Source organism: Aquarana catesbeiana, linkage group LG03, assembly GCF_042186555.1.
Source record: "Aquarana catesbeiana isolate 2022-GZ linkage group LG03, ASM4218655v1, whole genome shotgun sequence".
Lineage (NCBI taxonomy): Eukaryota > Metazoa > Chordata > Amphibia > Anura > Ranidae > Aquarana > Aquarana catesbeiana.
This window is the reverse complement of record NC_133326.1, coordinates 698,263,195-698,280,354: the sequence shown is the minus strand read 5'-3', so window position 1 is coordinate 698,280,354 and position 17,160 is coordinate 698,263,195. Positions and strand designations below refer to the sequence as shown.

General features: G+C 40.8%; 1 protein-coding gene across 1 annotated transcript in view; it reads left to right on the top strand.

The window, feature by feature from the left end:
- The window catches only part of LOC141133583 (alpha-2,8-sialyltransferase 8E-like), a 53,527-nt gene extending 40,188 nt beyond the window's left edge, over nucleotides 1-13,339 (top strand). Inside the window, exons 6-7 of the mRNA XM_073623045.1 lie at nucleotides 46-132; nucleotides 12,015-13,339. Coding sequence (XP_073479146.1) covers nucleotides 46-132; nucleotides 12,015-12,474 — 547 coding nt within the window. The 3' untranslated portion in view covers nucleotides 12,475-13,339. The remainder of the gene's footprint in view (nucleotides 1-45; nucleotides 133-12,014) is intronic.
- The last annotated feature ends 3,821 nt before the right edge of the window (nucleotides 13,340-17,160 follow it).

Sequence of the window (17,160 nt, the reverse complement as noted above, 5' to 3'; positions counted from 1 at the left end):
TATCCCAACCTCAGTCTTTAAATCTTCCAATTTTTTACCTTCTAGGTTAAACTTTCCTCCAATGAACAGGACGGAGGACGTGGGGACAAAGACTGATCTTGTTTACGCTAACCCAAGTATCCTACTTTCTCAGTAAGTGTGGTGTCTATCCTAAATAAGAAATTCAGAATGAATTAAAATATAAAATGAAATATAAATTTGTTGATTAATGGGAAACGGACGGGAATGCGCCGATACCCCCCCGTGGGAAACGGACAGTTATGCGCCGGCGATCAGGGTCCTCTTTACCTTAGGAAGGAGGCAGATCAGGCAGGCATGGATCCAGGCTGCAGCTCCTCACTCCCAGGCCATTGCTTCTCCTCCAGGCCGAACAGGAAGTGGGTCCTGACTGAGACCCAATTGGCCGGGAAACCTAAGACTGGCCAATCGGGTCTCAGGAACTGCTTCCTGATTGGCTGGGAGGAGAATCAGGAAGACAATAGCGAATAATAATTTGCTATTGTCACACAAGTGGGTGGGCTCACTGCACCCCAAGCCCACCCTTTTTTTAAGCCAATTAGAGCCTTAGGCTCTAATCATGTGCTTCAAGAAAAAAACCCATTGAAATCCATGTGTCTGGAGCCACGCATGTAGATTAGGGGGCCAGACACATGGATGGGGGGGGTGGCGCCCCTGTGCCCTCGATGGACGGGCCACCGCTGTGTAAAACAATGTTCAAGTAAACTAGTTACCTCTAGAAGGATTCCAGCATCCTTTACTCTAGATGCATACCATTCCTCATTCAACCTGAAGGTTGAAGGAAAGAAAGTTGTATAATGTATGGCTTGCTTAAAGTGTTACTAAACCCAGGAGTAGGGAAGAGCCCGATGTTCGAGTCGAACGTAAGTTTGACTTGAACATCGGGTGTTTGCTTGTTCGCCGAATAGCAAACAATTTGGGGTGTTCGCGGCAAATTCGAAAGCCGCGGAACACCCTTTAAAAGCCTATGGGAGAAATCAAAAGTGCTAATTTTAAAGGCTTATATGCAAATTATTGTCATAAAAAGTGTTTGGGGACCTGGGTCCTGCCCCAGGGGACATGTATCAATGCAAAAAAAAAGTTTTAAAAACGGTCGTTTTTTTCGGGAGCAGTGATTTTAATAATGCTTAAAGTGAAACAATAAAAGTGAAATATTCCTTTAAATTTCGTACCTGGAGGGTGTCTATAGTATGCCTGTAAAGTGGCGCATTCTTCCCGTGTTTACAACAGTCTGACAGCAAAATGACATTTCTAAAGGAAAAAAGTAATTTAAAAGTATTCGGCTATAATGAATTGTCGGTCCCATCAATACACATAAAAGTCATTGAAAAAAATGGCATGGCATTCCCCCAAAGTCCATTACCAGGCCCTTTGGGTATGAATATTAAGGGGAACACCTGAACCAAAATTAAAAAAAAAAAAAAAAAAGCGTGGGGGTCCTCCCAAATTCCATACCAGGCCCTTCAGGGTCTGGTATGGATTTTTAGGGAAATCCCGCGCCAAAATTTAAAAAAAAAATGGCGTGGGGGTGCCCCCAAAAATACATATCGGACCCTTATCTGAGCACGCAACCTGGCAGGCCGTAGGAAAAGAGGGGGGGAGAGCACCCCCCCTCAACCGTACCAGGTCACATACCCTCAACATGGGGAGGGTGCTTTGGGGTAGCCCCCCAAAGCACCTTGTCCCCATGTTGATGGGGACAAGGGCCTCATCCCCACAACCCTTGCCTGGTGGTTGTGGGGGTCTGCGGACGGGGGGCTTATCGGAATCTGGAAGCCCCCTTTAACAAGAGGACCCCCAGATTCCAGCCTCCCCCTTATGTGAAATGGTAACGGGGTACAAATGTACCCCTACCATTTCACAAAAAAGTGTGAAAATGGTAAAAATGACATGACACGGCTTGGGACAAGTCCTTTATTAAAAAATAAGAGAATAAAAATGTACCACGAAGTCTTCTCCTTCTTCTTTTGCTCTGCCGACGGACCGAAAAAAAAAAAAAAAAAAAACTTCACGCCGCCACCGATCCGCCTCCATGAGAGGCACCCGCCGTAATGACCATCCTCTCAGGTGACAGTTCTTCTATAACTGAGGGCGGGGCCACGCGGTGACGTCGCCGGGTGACCCTGCCCCCCTTTGACACACGGGGACATCCCTATGGCTTCCCCATAGCGTCAGAGGGGGGCGGGGTCACTCGGTTAAATCAGCGGGTGGCCCCGCCCCCTCTGACACTACGGGGAAGCTCACGGAGAGAAAGAATGGGGAAATGCTGATGTAAACAAGCATTTCCCCGTTCTGCCTAGTGACAGGACACTGATCACCGCTCCCTGTAATCAGGAGCGGTGATCAGTGTCGTATCACACATAGCCCCTCCCCCCCACAGTTAGAATCACTCCCTAGGACACAATTAACCCCTTCACTGCCCCCTAGTGGTTAACCCCTTCACTGCCAGTCACATTTATACAATAATCAATGCATTTTTAATTGCACTAATCGCTGTATAAATGTAAATGGTCCCAAAATCACGCCAAAAGTGTCCAATCTGTCCGCCATAAGTTTGCAGTCACGATAAAAATTGCTGATCGCCGCCATTACTAGTAAAAAACAAAATATTAATAAAAATGCCATAAAACTATCTCCTATTTTGTAGACGCTATAACTTTTGCGCAAACCAATCAATAAACGCTTATTGCGATTTTTTTTAACCAAAAATATGTAGAAGAATACGTATCGGCCTAAACTGAGGAAAAAATTGTTTTTTTTAATATTATTATAGTGAAAAGTAAAAAATAATGCGTTTTTTAAAAAATTATCGCTATTTTTTTGTTTATAGTGCAAAAAATAAAAACCGCAGAGGTGATCAAATATCACCTAAAGAAAGCTCTATTTGTGGGGAAAAAAGGACGTCATTTTTGTTTGGGAGCCACGCCGCACAACCGCGCAATTGTCAGTTAAAGCAACGCAGTGCCGAATCGCAAAAAGTGCTCTGGTCTTTGGGCAGCCAAATGGGCCGGGGCTTAAGTGGTTAAGGCTTGTAGGAGGAGTTTTCCTTCTCCTCCGACTGTCCTATGAGGCTGCATGACCCCTGACCCTCTGTCTGGACAGTGCTGATTGGCCCTGTGCTGATCACATGCACCCTCACATGCACCCTCCCCAAAATAAAACCCCCCAAAAATTCTAGCAACTGAGCATGTGCAGAGTGTCTCCAAGGCTCTGTTTTATCAGGAGATGGATTGGGGGCAGTAAAAGAAGGGGAGGATCAAAGAAGACAGGATCAAACAGCCTTTTTTACAAACTGTGGAGAATTAACCCCTTAAGTTCCACAGTGAATATAACAGGCATGCTTTACTGCATATACAGACTGATTTTACTGTTGTGGATTTAGTAACACTTTAAGCAAATTGATCTGATAAGTCACATTGTTACAACCTTCTTATCCCTTTATGTCCACCCAAAGAATCTCACAAAAAAATAAGCTCCTGATGAAGGAATTGCCCATAATTATTCTTCAAGCTCTGCACTAGACATGTGCAATTCAAATTTTTAAATTGCAATAGTAATAAATTTCAACAAATCGGAAATATAGTATAACGAAACTAAATAACAAATTTGAAAATGAATTCAAATTTGAAAAATGTGAAAATGAATTTGGATCCGAAAATTCATTTGAATTCGAAATGGAAGCATATTGCAATAAATACAGTAAGGTATAAAAGTGAACAAAAAAAAAAATGATGTTAAAAATTGAAAAGAATAGAATAGGAAAATGTAGAATAGATTAGAATAGAACTGAACGAATGTAGCCATCTTCTGAAATTCGAATTGATTCGAAAATAACGAATATGCTAATCGAATTCAACTGTACGAAAAAACAAATCTGAATATACGAAACAAATTCCAAAAACAAATCATTCTAACAAAATGAATATGATGAAACAAAATGATTAACTTAACAAATGAATCCAAAACAAAAGGAAGCAACTTTTTTTTGTCACACAAAAACTTTCTAGAGCAGATCAAAAAAAAAAAAAGAATGAGATTTGTGGGCGATCTTTACACAATGCACAAAGTGTCTTGAGTTTCAATGCTCATAAAAATGTGATGTAGCACCCCCCCAGGTAGGTTCTAGAGTGAGCGTATGTAGTTTTTGGTTTCTCTGCTTAACAGGTGGACAGCTAGACAAATTTATATGCTGTCTGCTTAACAGAGAGCCGAGATTGATTGGTAGAGTCTGCTCAGTGTGCTCTGGTGCTGCTTATGCTGTCTTGAAAGTTCCACACTGGTCCAATAGCTATGGAGTATACTGGACAGTGGGAGGAAACCTGGAAGATGAGAGCATGGATGTCTATACAGCCCTGCCCAATTAGCAAGGGATGTACCTCAAGGTATGCTGGGTGACTGTATTTATATCCGAGGAGCACAAGGACTCTGGGTCTTCTGCAGAGAGAGAGGTCCAGTTAAGGAGGGGGCTGTCGCCCCGCACGCAGGCTGCCTATTTTCCTCAGGTGGTCAACCTGAGGGCCTGAAACATTTAAGCTGCAACCCATGGTTCTTGTGAGAGCTGACTGAGGGTTGATGTCCATGGCTCCCATCTGGTACTACTGAGGAAGGCTGACGTGAGTGCTTCAGGAGCCTTGTGAGTAAAGACCCCCACAGGGGATCCTGGGGACTGGTGCTGTTAGATTCCCCTCCGGGTGCTAGAAGTTAGCTGCTGGGTGTGAGCTAAAGGGGACACTGGTTAGTGCCTTGAAGAGGCAAAGTCTACTGAGTTCTTTCTGCTACAAAGGGACTTGTTCATTCCATATGGGAGCTGCATGGTCCCACTGATAATCTGCTAAATAGTTCTATTGAGGGAGTTGTCCTCACCTGTGAATAGTTCATCTGCAGTATCTTACTAATTCCCTTCTCATATCCAAATTCTCCAAATAAAATACAAAAAACAATCCTCTAGACTGGTCATTGGAAATAACGAACGGAAGAGTGTGTGCACATGGCCATGTGAAAATACCCTGTGACTGGCTGTGTATTAAACCGATATCCCAGCAGCTCCTACGGGGGGGGGGGGGTTTGGGGGGGTACGGCTACAGTAAACATTTATTTTTGTTAGTTAATGGAAAATCAAAACTGGCGGCAATTTGAAATGATTACCTTTTTGGCACAGATTTTTTTAGTTCGGGCTGGTCTTATAATTCCGCTGGTCAATGGGGGGGAGGTTGCATATTCTTAAAATCCCCAGCAAGGCAGCAAACAAACACATAGTACTAAGTATAAAATTGATGCGCTTTAAATAAATAGTGCACAATATGCTGCTGCGACTAAGCTTAAATCCAGGAATAAAAAATGCATACATGAGAATAAAATAGATAAATAATTATGGTGCTAATACATGTGTTAAAATTGCCAAAATAAATCTTCAAATTAGTGAAGTGACGGTGAATATAAATAAAATAATAATGACACTCTGAGTACAATGTCCAGGCAGAGATAAATAGTGGGGGAAAGTAAAAATAATTAAACAGTTCCTTCCCTTAATCCAGATTGATTGACTCACTGAGTTAGATCATTTGTATCAGGATATTTAGTTTTTCTTGCATCCCACTTTAGCCATAATACTGCTGGTGATTTGGCTCTCAGGATAAAGGTTTTATGCAAAGCAAGCAAAGAAAAAATAGATCATTGTGCAGTGAACTTACTAGATAGTGCACAAGCAAAACAGGGACAAGAGATACACTCACAAACTCCCGGTCTATTAGAAGCATTCAAATATGCAGATTGCAGTCAGCCGCTGTGGACGAGGTTTCCCATAGAGAAACAGCTGCTGTTAACCTTCAGGTGTATTGCAGCACTGAACGTGTTAAGCTCCTCCCACGCGTTGCATCACTGACACGTGACTTTTTCAAGGACCTTGAAAAATCCTTAAAAAAGTCACGTGTCAGTGATTAGACCTAACAAGTGTAAGCCAGAGGGCACTAAATCTGGGCTGCACGGTGGATGGCGGACCAATGTTACCAAAGATGCGTGTGATCGCACATTGTCGTGATCAATTTGGATTGTTTTCAAATTATTGGTAGGTCTTCCTCCTAATGGCTTCTCTAAGCTTTGTAAGTGTTCTAATGTACCACATGCTGGTGATGGTACAGCCACATTCCAAAAAATCAAGGAGAATTATGCCTTTGTCATCACATAAAACAGTCACCACGACTGGGGCTGATCGCTGAATCTTAAACTTCTTAAGAAAAAGGTATGACTGATTTTTTATTTCTGAATCATAAAGATACATCCACATTTTATCACCTGTCACCAGGCTGGCAAAAACAAGTGTCTCCATTGGCTTAAAACACTTCCAGCAGGTCAGAGTAGACGTCCACACTTCTCTTCTTCAAATTTGGTGTCAACTACCCAGCTACCCACTTTGCACACACTTTCCAATAGTCTAATGCCTTGTACACACGATTGGACTTTCCGCCAACAAAACCGTGGAATTTTGTCCGAAGGGTGTTGGCTCAAACTTGTCTTGCATACACACGGTCACACAAATGTTGGCCAACAATTACAACCGTAGTGACATACTAGACGTACTACATGGTTTTTCAGCTCTTTAGCGCCACCCTTTGGGCTCCTTCTGCTAATTTCGTTTAGTAGAAGTTTGGTGAGTGTTGATTCGTGCTTTTCTTTTTGCGTTTTTCATTTAGGTGTCCTTTTATGAAAGTGCGGTAAAATACCGCTTTTCAGTTCTCAGGCATTCTCAGAGGAGATCGCTCTCCTCTGAGTGCCTGTTTATGAAAGTGTGTAGATCGCTTCTCATGTTGAGTTGAGGAGCGATCTACAAACGCTGAGAACTCCTGAGAATGGCTCCTCTCATTGTATTCTCGTGTGATATAGCGGGATTACAGTATGAGGAACCATAAAATACAAAAGTTTAACACAAATCAGCACACATTATTCCCCAACATATTAATAAAATAATAAAGATAAATTCCCCCTACACAATATACATTAACCTAATTATAAAAAAAACATTGTTTTTATCAATATTTAAAGATCATACATGTCCCTATTTAAATGTGAATGGTGTATAGTAAATGAATGTAATGCACATATGTATTGCAGCTATACACCATTCATATAAATGCAAAATACATTTATAATCATTAAAAAAATAATTTTAATAAAGTATACAAATATAAATATTTATTAATAAATTAAAATAAAATATATTTCATTATAGATAAACATAAAAATTGATAAACTGGTGCGATGCGAGAACACTGCGAATCCACTGCGGGTTCCCGCATCGCACCGACTCGCATGTCAGTTCACACTGCCATATGCTAATCGCTGAGGAGTGTCAATACATTGTTAAGGACACCCCCAGATCAGCTTGCATATCGCACTGCGAACTGACAGTTCGGACATGAATCGGATCGCATATGTGTGAACACACATGCGATCCGATTCTGGTCCGAACAGAAAAAAGGGTCCTGTGCGTGTTTGCACCGAATGCGGTGCGATATCAGCCATACTATCTGTACAGCTGATATCGCACCGCACAGACATCGCATGTAATGTGAATGGCAGTGTGCTGCAAATAACATGCGATGCCTGTGCGATGTCCGGCATCGCACAAGTGTGAACTGGGCCTAAAAGTTAACACCCCCAAATCAGTTCGCATATCGCAGTGCAATCTGCAAACTCGGACAGTAATCGAATCGCATGGGTGTGAACACACATGCAATCCGATTCTGCTGTGGACCAAAAAAAGGGTCCTGTAAGAGTTTGGTCCGAGGGCAATGCAAATTTAGCAATACTATCTGTATGGCTGAAATCGCATCGCACAGAGATCGGATGTGATTTTGCACTGCGGTGCGAATCACATCCGATCTCGGACACCGCAGCAGTGGGAACTGGCCCTAAATCATATTGCATTTGCACCAAAATGGTACAGGACCCTTTATTTGGTCCACACTGGAATCGGATCGCATGGGTGTGAACACCCATGCGATCCGATTCCTGCACCCTTACATAGTTCGCACTGCGATGTGTGAGATGATCTGGGGGTGTCATTAACTTTACATTGACACCCGCAGTGGTGCGCAGATGTCAATGTAGGTGCGATGTGAAAACCTGCACAGGAATCACGCTGGTTCACGCATCGCACAAGTGTGAACCCAGCCAGAGACGTGAACATCTAAAAAAAAATATATATATATATATATATATCTATATATAGATACATATATATATATATATATATATGTATCTATATATAGCTATATATATATATATATATATATATATATATATATATATATATATATATATATATATATATAGATGTGTATATATATATATATATATATATATATATATATATATACATACATACATATATATATATATATATATACACTATAAATTCCTATCCTGCTGGTTTTGGGGTGTGTAATGGTGGGGAAGATGTGCTCTGACTGTTTGGTGAAAGAAAGAAGTCAAAAGACTTCTTTCTTTCTCCAGAATATCAGCCAGTTTCAGGCTTCTCACTCTGATTCTCCACTTCTGAAATGGTGAATCAGAAAGTGAGAATTCTGTCACAGATCGCCAGTGAGGTGTGGAGATCGCACCTTCATAAACTGGCCGTTTCTGTGAATTCTCACTGTGCTGAGATAATCAGCGGAGCATGTTCTCCGCTGATTATCTCAGTTTCATAAACTGGTAAAGCGCTGAGATCAGCGGTGAGACTCGGGATCGCCGCTGATCTCAGTTTCATAAAAGGACACCTTAGCGCTTTTCAGTTTGTTTCTGAACGGCCGTTCGTCAACCAGACATGTTGCGGAATCGGAGGAGATAACGTGTTATTTATTATTGGTCTTGGAGTTATTGCTTTGACATTATTTTTTGGGTTGAATAATGATTTAATTTGGTATATTTTCTATATTTTTGGATGCATAGAATGCACTTTTTGGTTAAGTTCTATTGGCAGATACCATGTCTATTTTTTTTTTTTTTTTTAATGCATAATAAAAAAATTGTGGAGAATAATACTTGGCTATGTGTTTTACTTCAAATGACAGTTTGGGAGTAGGCAATTACATTTTAAAAAATACAATGTAAAATTGACAAGGGACACCAACATAGCTGTATCTTTGATCTTAAAAACTACGGGATAATGGTGTTGTGGTAAAAAAATAAAATAATATATTATTTTTGATATCACTAGAAAAAAAAAGCCTTTGAAAATTTGTTTGCAGTAACTCCATCAGTATCACCAGCAAAGCAGCTTCATTATTATCCCATTAAAGAAGAAGAGAATTGTGCGCTGCATTTCGAGATTTCATAATTTGCCGCGTCACGAATGTTAATTCTCCATTACGAACGCTAGTTTACAAGACCGACCGCTTCTGCTTCCGAGCATGCGTGTTTGTACTTTGGACTTTTGTGTGACGGACTTGTGTACACACGCTCGGAAAATCCGACAACAGACATTTGTTGGTGGAAAATTTGAAAACATGCTAGACAACATTTGTTGGGGGAAAGTCCAACAACAATTGTTCGAGCATTGTTCGAGCAATTGTTGGAGCATATACGCGGTTGGATTGTCCGCCAACAACCTCACATCCAACATTTCCCATCGGAAAGACCGATTGTATGTACAGGGCTTAAGTCTTCCACCATCTTCTGTCATTGCAACCACAGTCAAGTTGTGCAGCAAGCTCACGGATTGTGACTCGTCTGTCCACGCAAATCAGTTCATCTACTTGCTGACAATTTGTGTCAGTGGTCGCTATTGATGGTCTTTCACTGTGTGGTTTGTCTTCAGTGCTGTTTTTTTCCTTCTTTAAACATTTTTATCCACCCGTGAATATGATTCTTGTCAGTGGTGTCATCTCCATAAACATTCTGTAGCTTTTTGTGGATGTTGGACAATCTGCACCCCCCTCCTTTCTCAAGAACTCAATGATGGCACATTGCTTCTGCTTGGGAATCCATGATTTACTTGCTATGGAAAAGAAAAAGAAGAGTTAATATAGAGGAAGAGTTACTCTACCAACGTGAAAAATTTTAACGACCTATGTAAGTTATTAACCCCTTCCCGCGTGTCCTATCGTAATATGATGACCGAGTGGGAGCCCCAATTATCCTGGTAGGACTTCATATGACGTCCGCCCAGGATTGCGCTTGCATGCGCTCCGGCATGATCTGTCAACGGCTGTATCCACTGGACATGACCGATGACAGACCACTGTACCGGGCCACTGCCGGTACCATGTTATCGCTGTCGCCAATCACAGCAGATCACATGACACACAATGAATGTCTTTAATTCATACATTTCATTGTGTACTATTGTGATGAGCTCTGTGATTGGTAACAATGATCACATGGTACAGACAGGGCCAATCACAGCCCATCTGTGCCATATGATTAGCCGTGGCCAATCACAGCTAACCACAATAGTAAACACTAAATAAATAGATTTCTTTTCTTTCTTTTTCAAAAATAGTTTTCATTCGGAAAAAAATGGTTGCTTATAACTGTAAAATCCCCAGTTGTAAGCAAAAAAAAATCCTGATCACCTCCCTAGAGTAGTACAGTGTTACCAAGGTAACACTGTAATGCCCTGGCCACTCTATGTAAAAAAAAAAAGAAAAAAAGAAAAAATGCAATAAAAAAATAAAAAAAAATAAAAAAAAATATTAATATTATTATTTTTTTTTTTTACATACTGTCACCAGTCAGTTTCCCTGATCAGGGCACCACCAGTTATATGATGATGCTGTACTTGTGCTACACTGGTGACAGTATGTAAAACATTTTAAAAAATTGTGACAAAAAAAAAATTAATTTTTTTAAATGTCTTAATTTTCCACTAAAAACACAACTTCAAAAAACTCCCCATGCCTCTTACTAAATACCTTGGACTGTCTACTTTCCAAAAAGGGGGTAATTTGGGGGGCATCTGTACTGTCCTGGTGTTTTTAAGCCTCAAGAAATGAGACGCCATCAGCACATCAGGACTGATCAATTTTCAGATATATACAGTACCTGTATACACTATAGTTTGTGGACTCTAATAATATACACTGATTTGGGTTGTTTTCCTCAAAGAAATGTAACAGAATACATTTTGGCCTAAATTTATGAAGAAATATTATTTATTTGCAAGATTTATGACAGAAAGGAAAGCGTGCTCTTTCAAAATTTCCAGTCTTTTTTCGTTTGTTTAGAAAAAATAATAACCCAGTGGTGATTAAATACTAACAAAAGAAATCTCTATTTGTGTAAAAAAAAAAAAAATGAATAAAAATTGGTAAAAATTTAGTTTGGGTACAGTGTTGTGCATTACTTTCAGTGCAGCCCTTGTACATACAAATGTTTATGCTGCCTAATGTAAACTTGGAAAAAACGTTGGGTCTGCGCTCAGGCTTTAACAGCCCATTTCAATGGATCCCGCTTTGGGTGCAGGCTAGATGGGAGTCTCTCCGGACTTCATACATAATGTAACAGCATTGGAAATTGCTGAGTCACTGCACACCATGCAAAGCCGTATGTCATGCACCCCAACATGTTTCGCCCGCCCCAGAGGCTTCATCATGGAGGACCTCCATGATTAAGCCCCCTGGAGGCTTTGGGGGGGCATGGCTTGGACAGTCTGCTGAGGCTGCTATCATTCTTATAACATACGGCTTTGCATGGTGTGCCGTGACTGGGACATTTTCATGGTCCCTACTTTGTGCTACCTAAATTACACTCTTAGCTTAGGTAGCTAGTGCACTGCTGGTATTCAAACCCAGGACCCCAGCTTAAACACTTTGCCGCCACCAATGAAACTTATTTTTTTTGTTCTCTTTTATTTTATGATTTGTATTAAAGCATAATTCTACGTTACAGTGTTTTTTTATTTGAAGAACATCTAAACCAAACATATGAAATCATGAAGTGAGTGAGGTAAAGATGGATATTCCTTTTTATTGAATTTATGTTTATGTCTCCTTTATTAGGTTCAACAGTCTTAGGGACAGTAGGACATCATTTATCGCCATGGTGAAGAAGTACGACTCTTCTTTCATCCTCCTACCAGCTTTCTCATTTTCTGGGTACACAGAGGTCTCATTTCGGACGCTCTACACCATGGAAGACCTTGACTTGAAGAGCAAAGTTGTCTTTTTCAACCCAGCCTACTTACGGAAACTTAATGCCTACTGGAGACTTGCAGGACTTAGGTTTCGGCGACTGTCTTCTGGCTTGGTGATGGTGAGCGTGGCAGCTGAAATTTGTGAAAAAGTGACTCTCTATGGATTCTGGCCCTATTCCGAGGACCTGGATGGAATTTGGATTCCCCATCACTACTTTGACAATGAACGCCCCAAACCTGAATTTCACTCATTGCCCGATGAATTTTATCGGTACCTTCAAATGCATGCGCAAGGGTCTCTGCGTGTGCATCTGGGACACTGCTAATGTTTTTTTTTGTAATACAATTGAATAACAGGGTAAACCTATTCATAACCTTAATGTATTTCAAAGGAATCAGCCATGTCCATCATTTTACATCTTTTCTTGAGGCTGTACAAATTAAGTTCCTGCATGAAGGACTAGAAAAAAGACCTCGGGGGCATGACTAAAAATGTTAAATGCATGTGGGGTGTGAATAAGGTTGTGAAGTTCAAATCTAACCTTAGAATGTATTAATAGTCGATGCCTAGAACAGATTTCCATGCACACTTAAAAGGGAAGTATTGTCAAAGCTTTTTTTGGCCATACTTCGCTTCTGGGTCACAGGAGGACACTTATTTCTGCACTCCTGTGGCCCAGATTCAGCCAACAGCAGGCTAAAGGCCACTGTCGGCTGATGTTACAGAGTTGGTCCAGGCTCTGGAAGGATCTTTCAGGTTGGGATCCACCTAGATGCCTGACTGGCAGCTGGCTCAGCCTCTTAGCATGCCGCTGAGAACCTAAGCCAGCCGATCCCACCTCTTCCAAAGCAGAGCAGAGAGTGGGGACTGACAGTCACCACTCTCTGCTCAGTGAAGACGGAGAACTGAGCAATCAGTTGTTATGTGATTGCTCAGTTCATGGATTAAGAGCTGGCTGGAGACATCTGCAGCATCAGACCGATGCTGTAGCCATATAGGTGAGCATACCAATTAGTCTTTTTCTGTCCCTTTTCTTCTATGTTAAGCTAAAAAAGTGTGATGATCGGAACTTATTGTTGTTAAAATGTTTCAAAGAACTAAGGCGAATATATCATGGTTTTATATACAGTTTCCTTATTTATTATGAGACGTTACACAGAAAATAAAAAATATTTTCAGGAAAAAAGAAACATTTTTTACAGACTTTACTTTTTTTTTTTAACCGAGCACAGTAGCTCAAGGTTAAATTTACATGTGCAAGCTAATGTTTTGGAGCAGTGAGTCCAAACTCGCAGCAACTTGCCCTCTCTATTCTACTTTCTCTTTACAAACCTCACAGTGTTCTGTGAATTTTGTGTAATAGTTACAATATTTAGTAAATCTGCACGTTTGTTTGAAAACAATTAAATATATAAATCGGTAAAAGAAAAAAAAGATGCAAAACATCTGGTTTAAAAAGATAAAACAGAAAAAAACAAATAAAATTGACAGAAAATCATAAACTTTCCTGTTAAAGTTAAGGTGATCTTAAATTATTATTATTATTTTTTTTTTATTAACCACTTCAGTCACGGAAGATTTGACCCCCTTCATGACCAGAGCACTTTTTGCGTCTTTTTAACCCCATAAATAGAGCTTTCTTTTGGTGGTATTTGATCACCTCTGTGATTTTTTATTTTTTGCACTATAAACAAATAAAGACCACCAATTTTGAAAAAATAATATTTTTTACTTTCTGCTATAAAACATTTCCAAAAAATAAAAAAAATAAAATACAAACGTATTCATCAGTTTAGGCCAATATGTATTCTGCTTAGCGGGACTGCGACATTGCGGCGGACAGATCGAACACCTAACTTTTTGCTATAATAAATATCCCCCAAAAATATATAAAAAACATTTTTTTTCCTCAGTTTAGGCCGATATGTATTCTTCTACATGATTTTGGTAAAAAAAAATTTGCAATAAACGTATATTGATTGGTTTGCACAAAAGTTATAGCGTCTACAAAATAGGGGATAGTTTTATGGCATTTTTATTATTAATTTTTCTTTTACTAGTAATGGCGGCGATCTGTGATTTTTATCGTGACTGTGACATTATGGCGGACACATCAGACACTTTTGACACATTTTTGGGACCATTGCCATTTATACAGCGATCAGTGCTATAAAAATGCACTGATTACTAGGCACGTCCCCGTTTTGTGGCTCAGTGACACGATCCCCGGGAGATCGGCGGGCATAGAGTCCAAAGGGGCTTATTTACTAAAGCTAGAGAGGGCAAAATTAGTCACATTTCTGCATAGAAACCAATCAGCTTCTAACCTCAGCTTGTTCAATTAAGCTTTGGCAATTAAACCTGAAAGCTGATTGATTTCTCTGCAGAATTGTGACTAATTTTGCCCTCTCTAGCTTTAGTAAATAAACCCCTAAGTGACACTTTTGGTACTTTTTTGGGGAAATAAAAAATATGCACTGTCACTGTTCTAATGACACTGGCTGGGAAGGGGTTAACATCAGGGGCGATCAAAGGGTTAAACATGCTCCTAGGGAGTGCTTGCTAATTGTGGGTAAGGGGGGGGGGGGTTCTTTAACTGTGGGAAGATAGAGATCTGTGTTCCTGCTTAGCAGGAACACAGGATCTCTGTCTTCCCTACTAACAGAAAGGCGATCTGCCTTGTTTACATGGGCAGACCGCGGTGGGTCCTTTTTTTATTTTTAGGGTTACAAACACTTTAACCACTTCAGCCCCAGAAGGATTTGCCCCCTTAATGACCAGGCCATGTTTTGCGATTCGGCACTGCGTCGCTTTAACTGACAATTGTTGTACCCAAACAAATCTGATGTCCTTTTTTTCCCACAAATAGAGCTTTCTTTTGATGGTATTTGATCGCCTCTGCGGTTTTTATTTTTTGTGCTATAAACAAAAAAGACAGATCATTTCTATTATAATATATACCAAAAAAAAAACCTATAAATAAAATAATTTGTTCATCAGTTTAGGCCGATATATATTCTTCTGCATATTTTTGGTAAAAAAAAATCGCAACAGGTGTATATTGATTGGTTTGCACAAAAGTTATTGCGTTTACAAACTATGGGATAAATTTTGAGACTTTTATTTATTTTTTATTGTTCTTTTACTGGTAAAGGCGGCGAGCTGCGGTTTTTAGCGGGACTGCGACATTGCGGCGGGCAAATCTGACCCCAAATGACACATTTTGGGGACCAGTGACATTACTACATTGATCAGTGCTATAAAAATGCAATGTAAAAATGACACTGGCAGGGAAGGGGTTAACACTAGGGGGCAATCAAGAGGTTAAGTGTGTTCCCTGGGTGTGTTCTAACTGTAAGGGGGAGGGGCTATCAGGGACATGACAGAGATCACTGTTCTCGATCACTGAGAACAGAAGATCTCTGACATGTCATTAGGCAGAACGGGGAATCGCCTTGTTTACATAGGCAGTTCCCCGTTCTGCCTCTGTACGCTGTGATCGCGGGTTGCTGCTGTCTATCTCCTGTGCAAAAACCAGCGTACACCTACAGTGGTTTGCGCAGGATAGCCGACTTGCCACAGTATAATGACGGCGGCTGGTCGGCAAGCGGTTAAAATCAGGGGCGATCAAAGGGTTAAATGTGTGCCTAAGCTTGGTGCATTTACTGTGTGCTAATTTTACTAAAGGAGTAAGACCCGGAAGTGCAGAATCACCTTACGTGATTTTGCGCAGAGGAGCCGCGGCCCCGTAGTAAATTTACGTGGGGCGGTCGACAAGAGGTTAAATTAACCACTTGCCGACCGCTGCATGCCGATATAGGTCAGCACAATGGCAGCGGTGGGCAAATGGGCGTACCTGTACGTCCCCGTTAAGAGGCAGGGATAGCAGGCGCACGCGCCCGCTGTGTACAGCGTGACCATGACTGGTCTCCCGGCGATCGCGTCACGGAGCCGCAGAACGGGGGAGTGCCTATGTATACAAGGCATTTCCCCATTCTTCCTCGTGAGTGTGCCCTGCTCCCTGTCATCGGGAGCAGTGATCGCTGTCATGTGAGTTGAAGCCCATCCCCCCCACAGTTAGAATCACTCTCTAGGACATAATTAACCCCTTGATCGCTCCCTAGTGTTAACCCCTTCCCTGCCAGTGTCATTTACATAGTAATCAGTGCATTTTTATAGCACTGATCGCTGTATAAATGACAATGATCCCAAAATAGTGTCAAAATTGTCCGATGTGTCCGCCATAATGTCGCAGTGCCGATAAAAATCGCAGATCGCCGCCATTACTAATTAAAAAATGAATAATAAAAATGCCATAAAACTATCCCCTATTTTGTAGACGCTATAACTTTTGCGCAAACCATATATACGCTTATTGCGATTTTTTTTTTTACCAAAAAGAAGAAGAATACATATCGGCCTAAAGTGAGGGAAAAAAATGTTTTTTTTTACATATTTTTGGGGGATATTTATTATAGCAAAAAGCAAAAAAAATATTGTGTTTTTTCCAAAATTGTTGCTCTTTTTTTGTTTAAAGCGCAAAAAATAAAAACCGCAGAGGCGATCAAATACCACCAAAAGAAATCTCTATTTGTGAGGGAAAAAAGGACATCAATTTTGTTTGGGTGCAACGTCGTATGACCGCGCAATTGTCAGTTAAAGTGACGCAGTGCCGAATCGCAAAAAGTGCTCTGGTCAGGAAGGGGGTAAATTCTTCCGGGGCTGAAGAGGTTAATTATCATCTATGAAGAATTCCTTGAACATGCTAAATGAATGAACCATCTTTGCCTTTAAGAGTTTTCCTAGCTGGGGAAGGGGGGTATTTGTAGCAAAGAATGAACGCCACTGACTCCCCACCATGGACTGAAATTTAAAAGGACCATTCATAAAATGTATGCCATGGTGTGGAAACCTGCAGTGTCTAGGGTTGCCACCTTTTCTTCAAGCCGAACCCGAACACTTTAGTGGCCTGGGACACCTTTGGGTGCACCAAGGAGAGTAGTAATGCGGT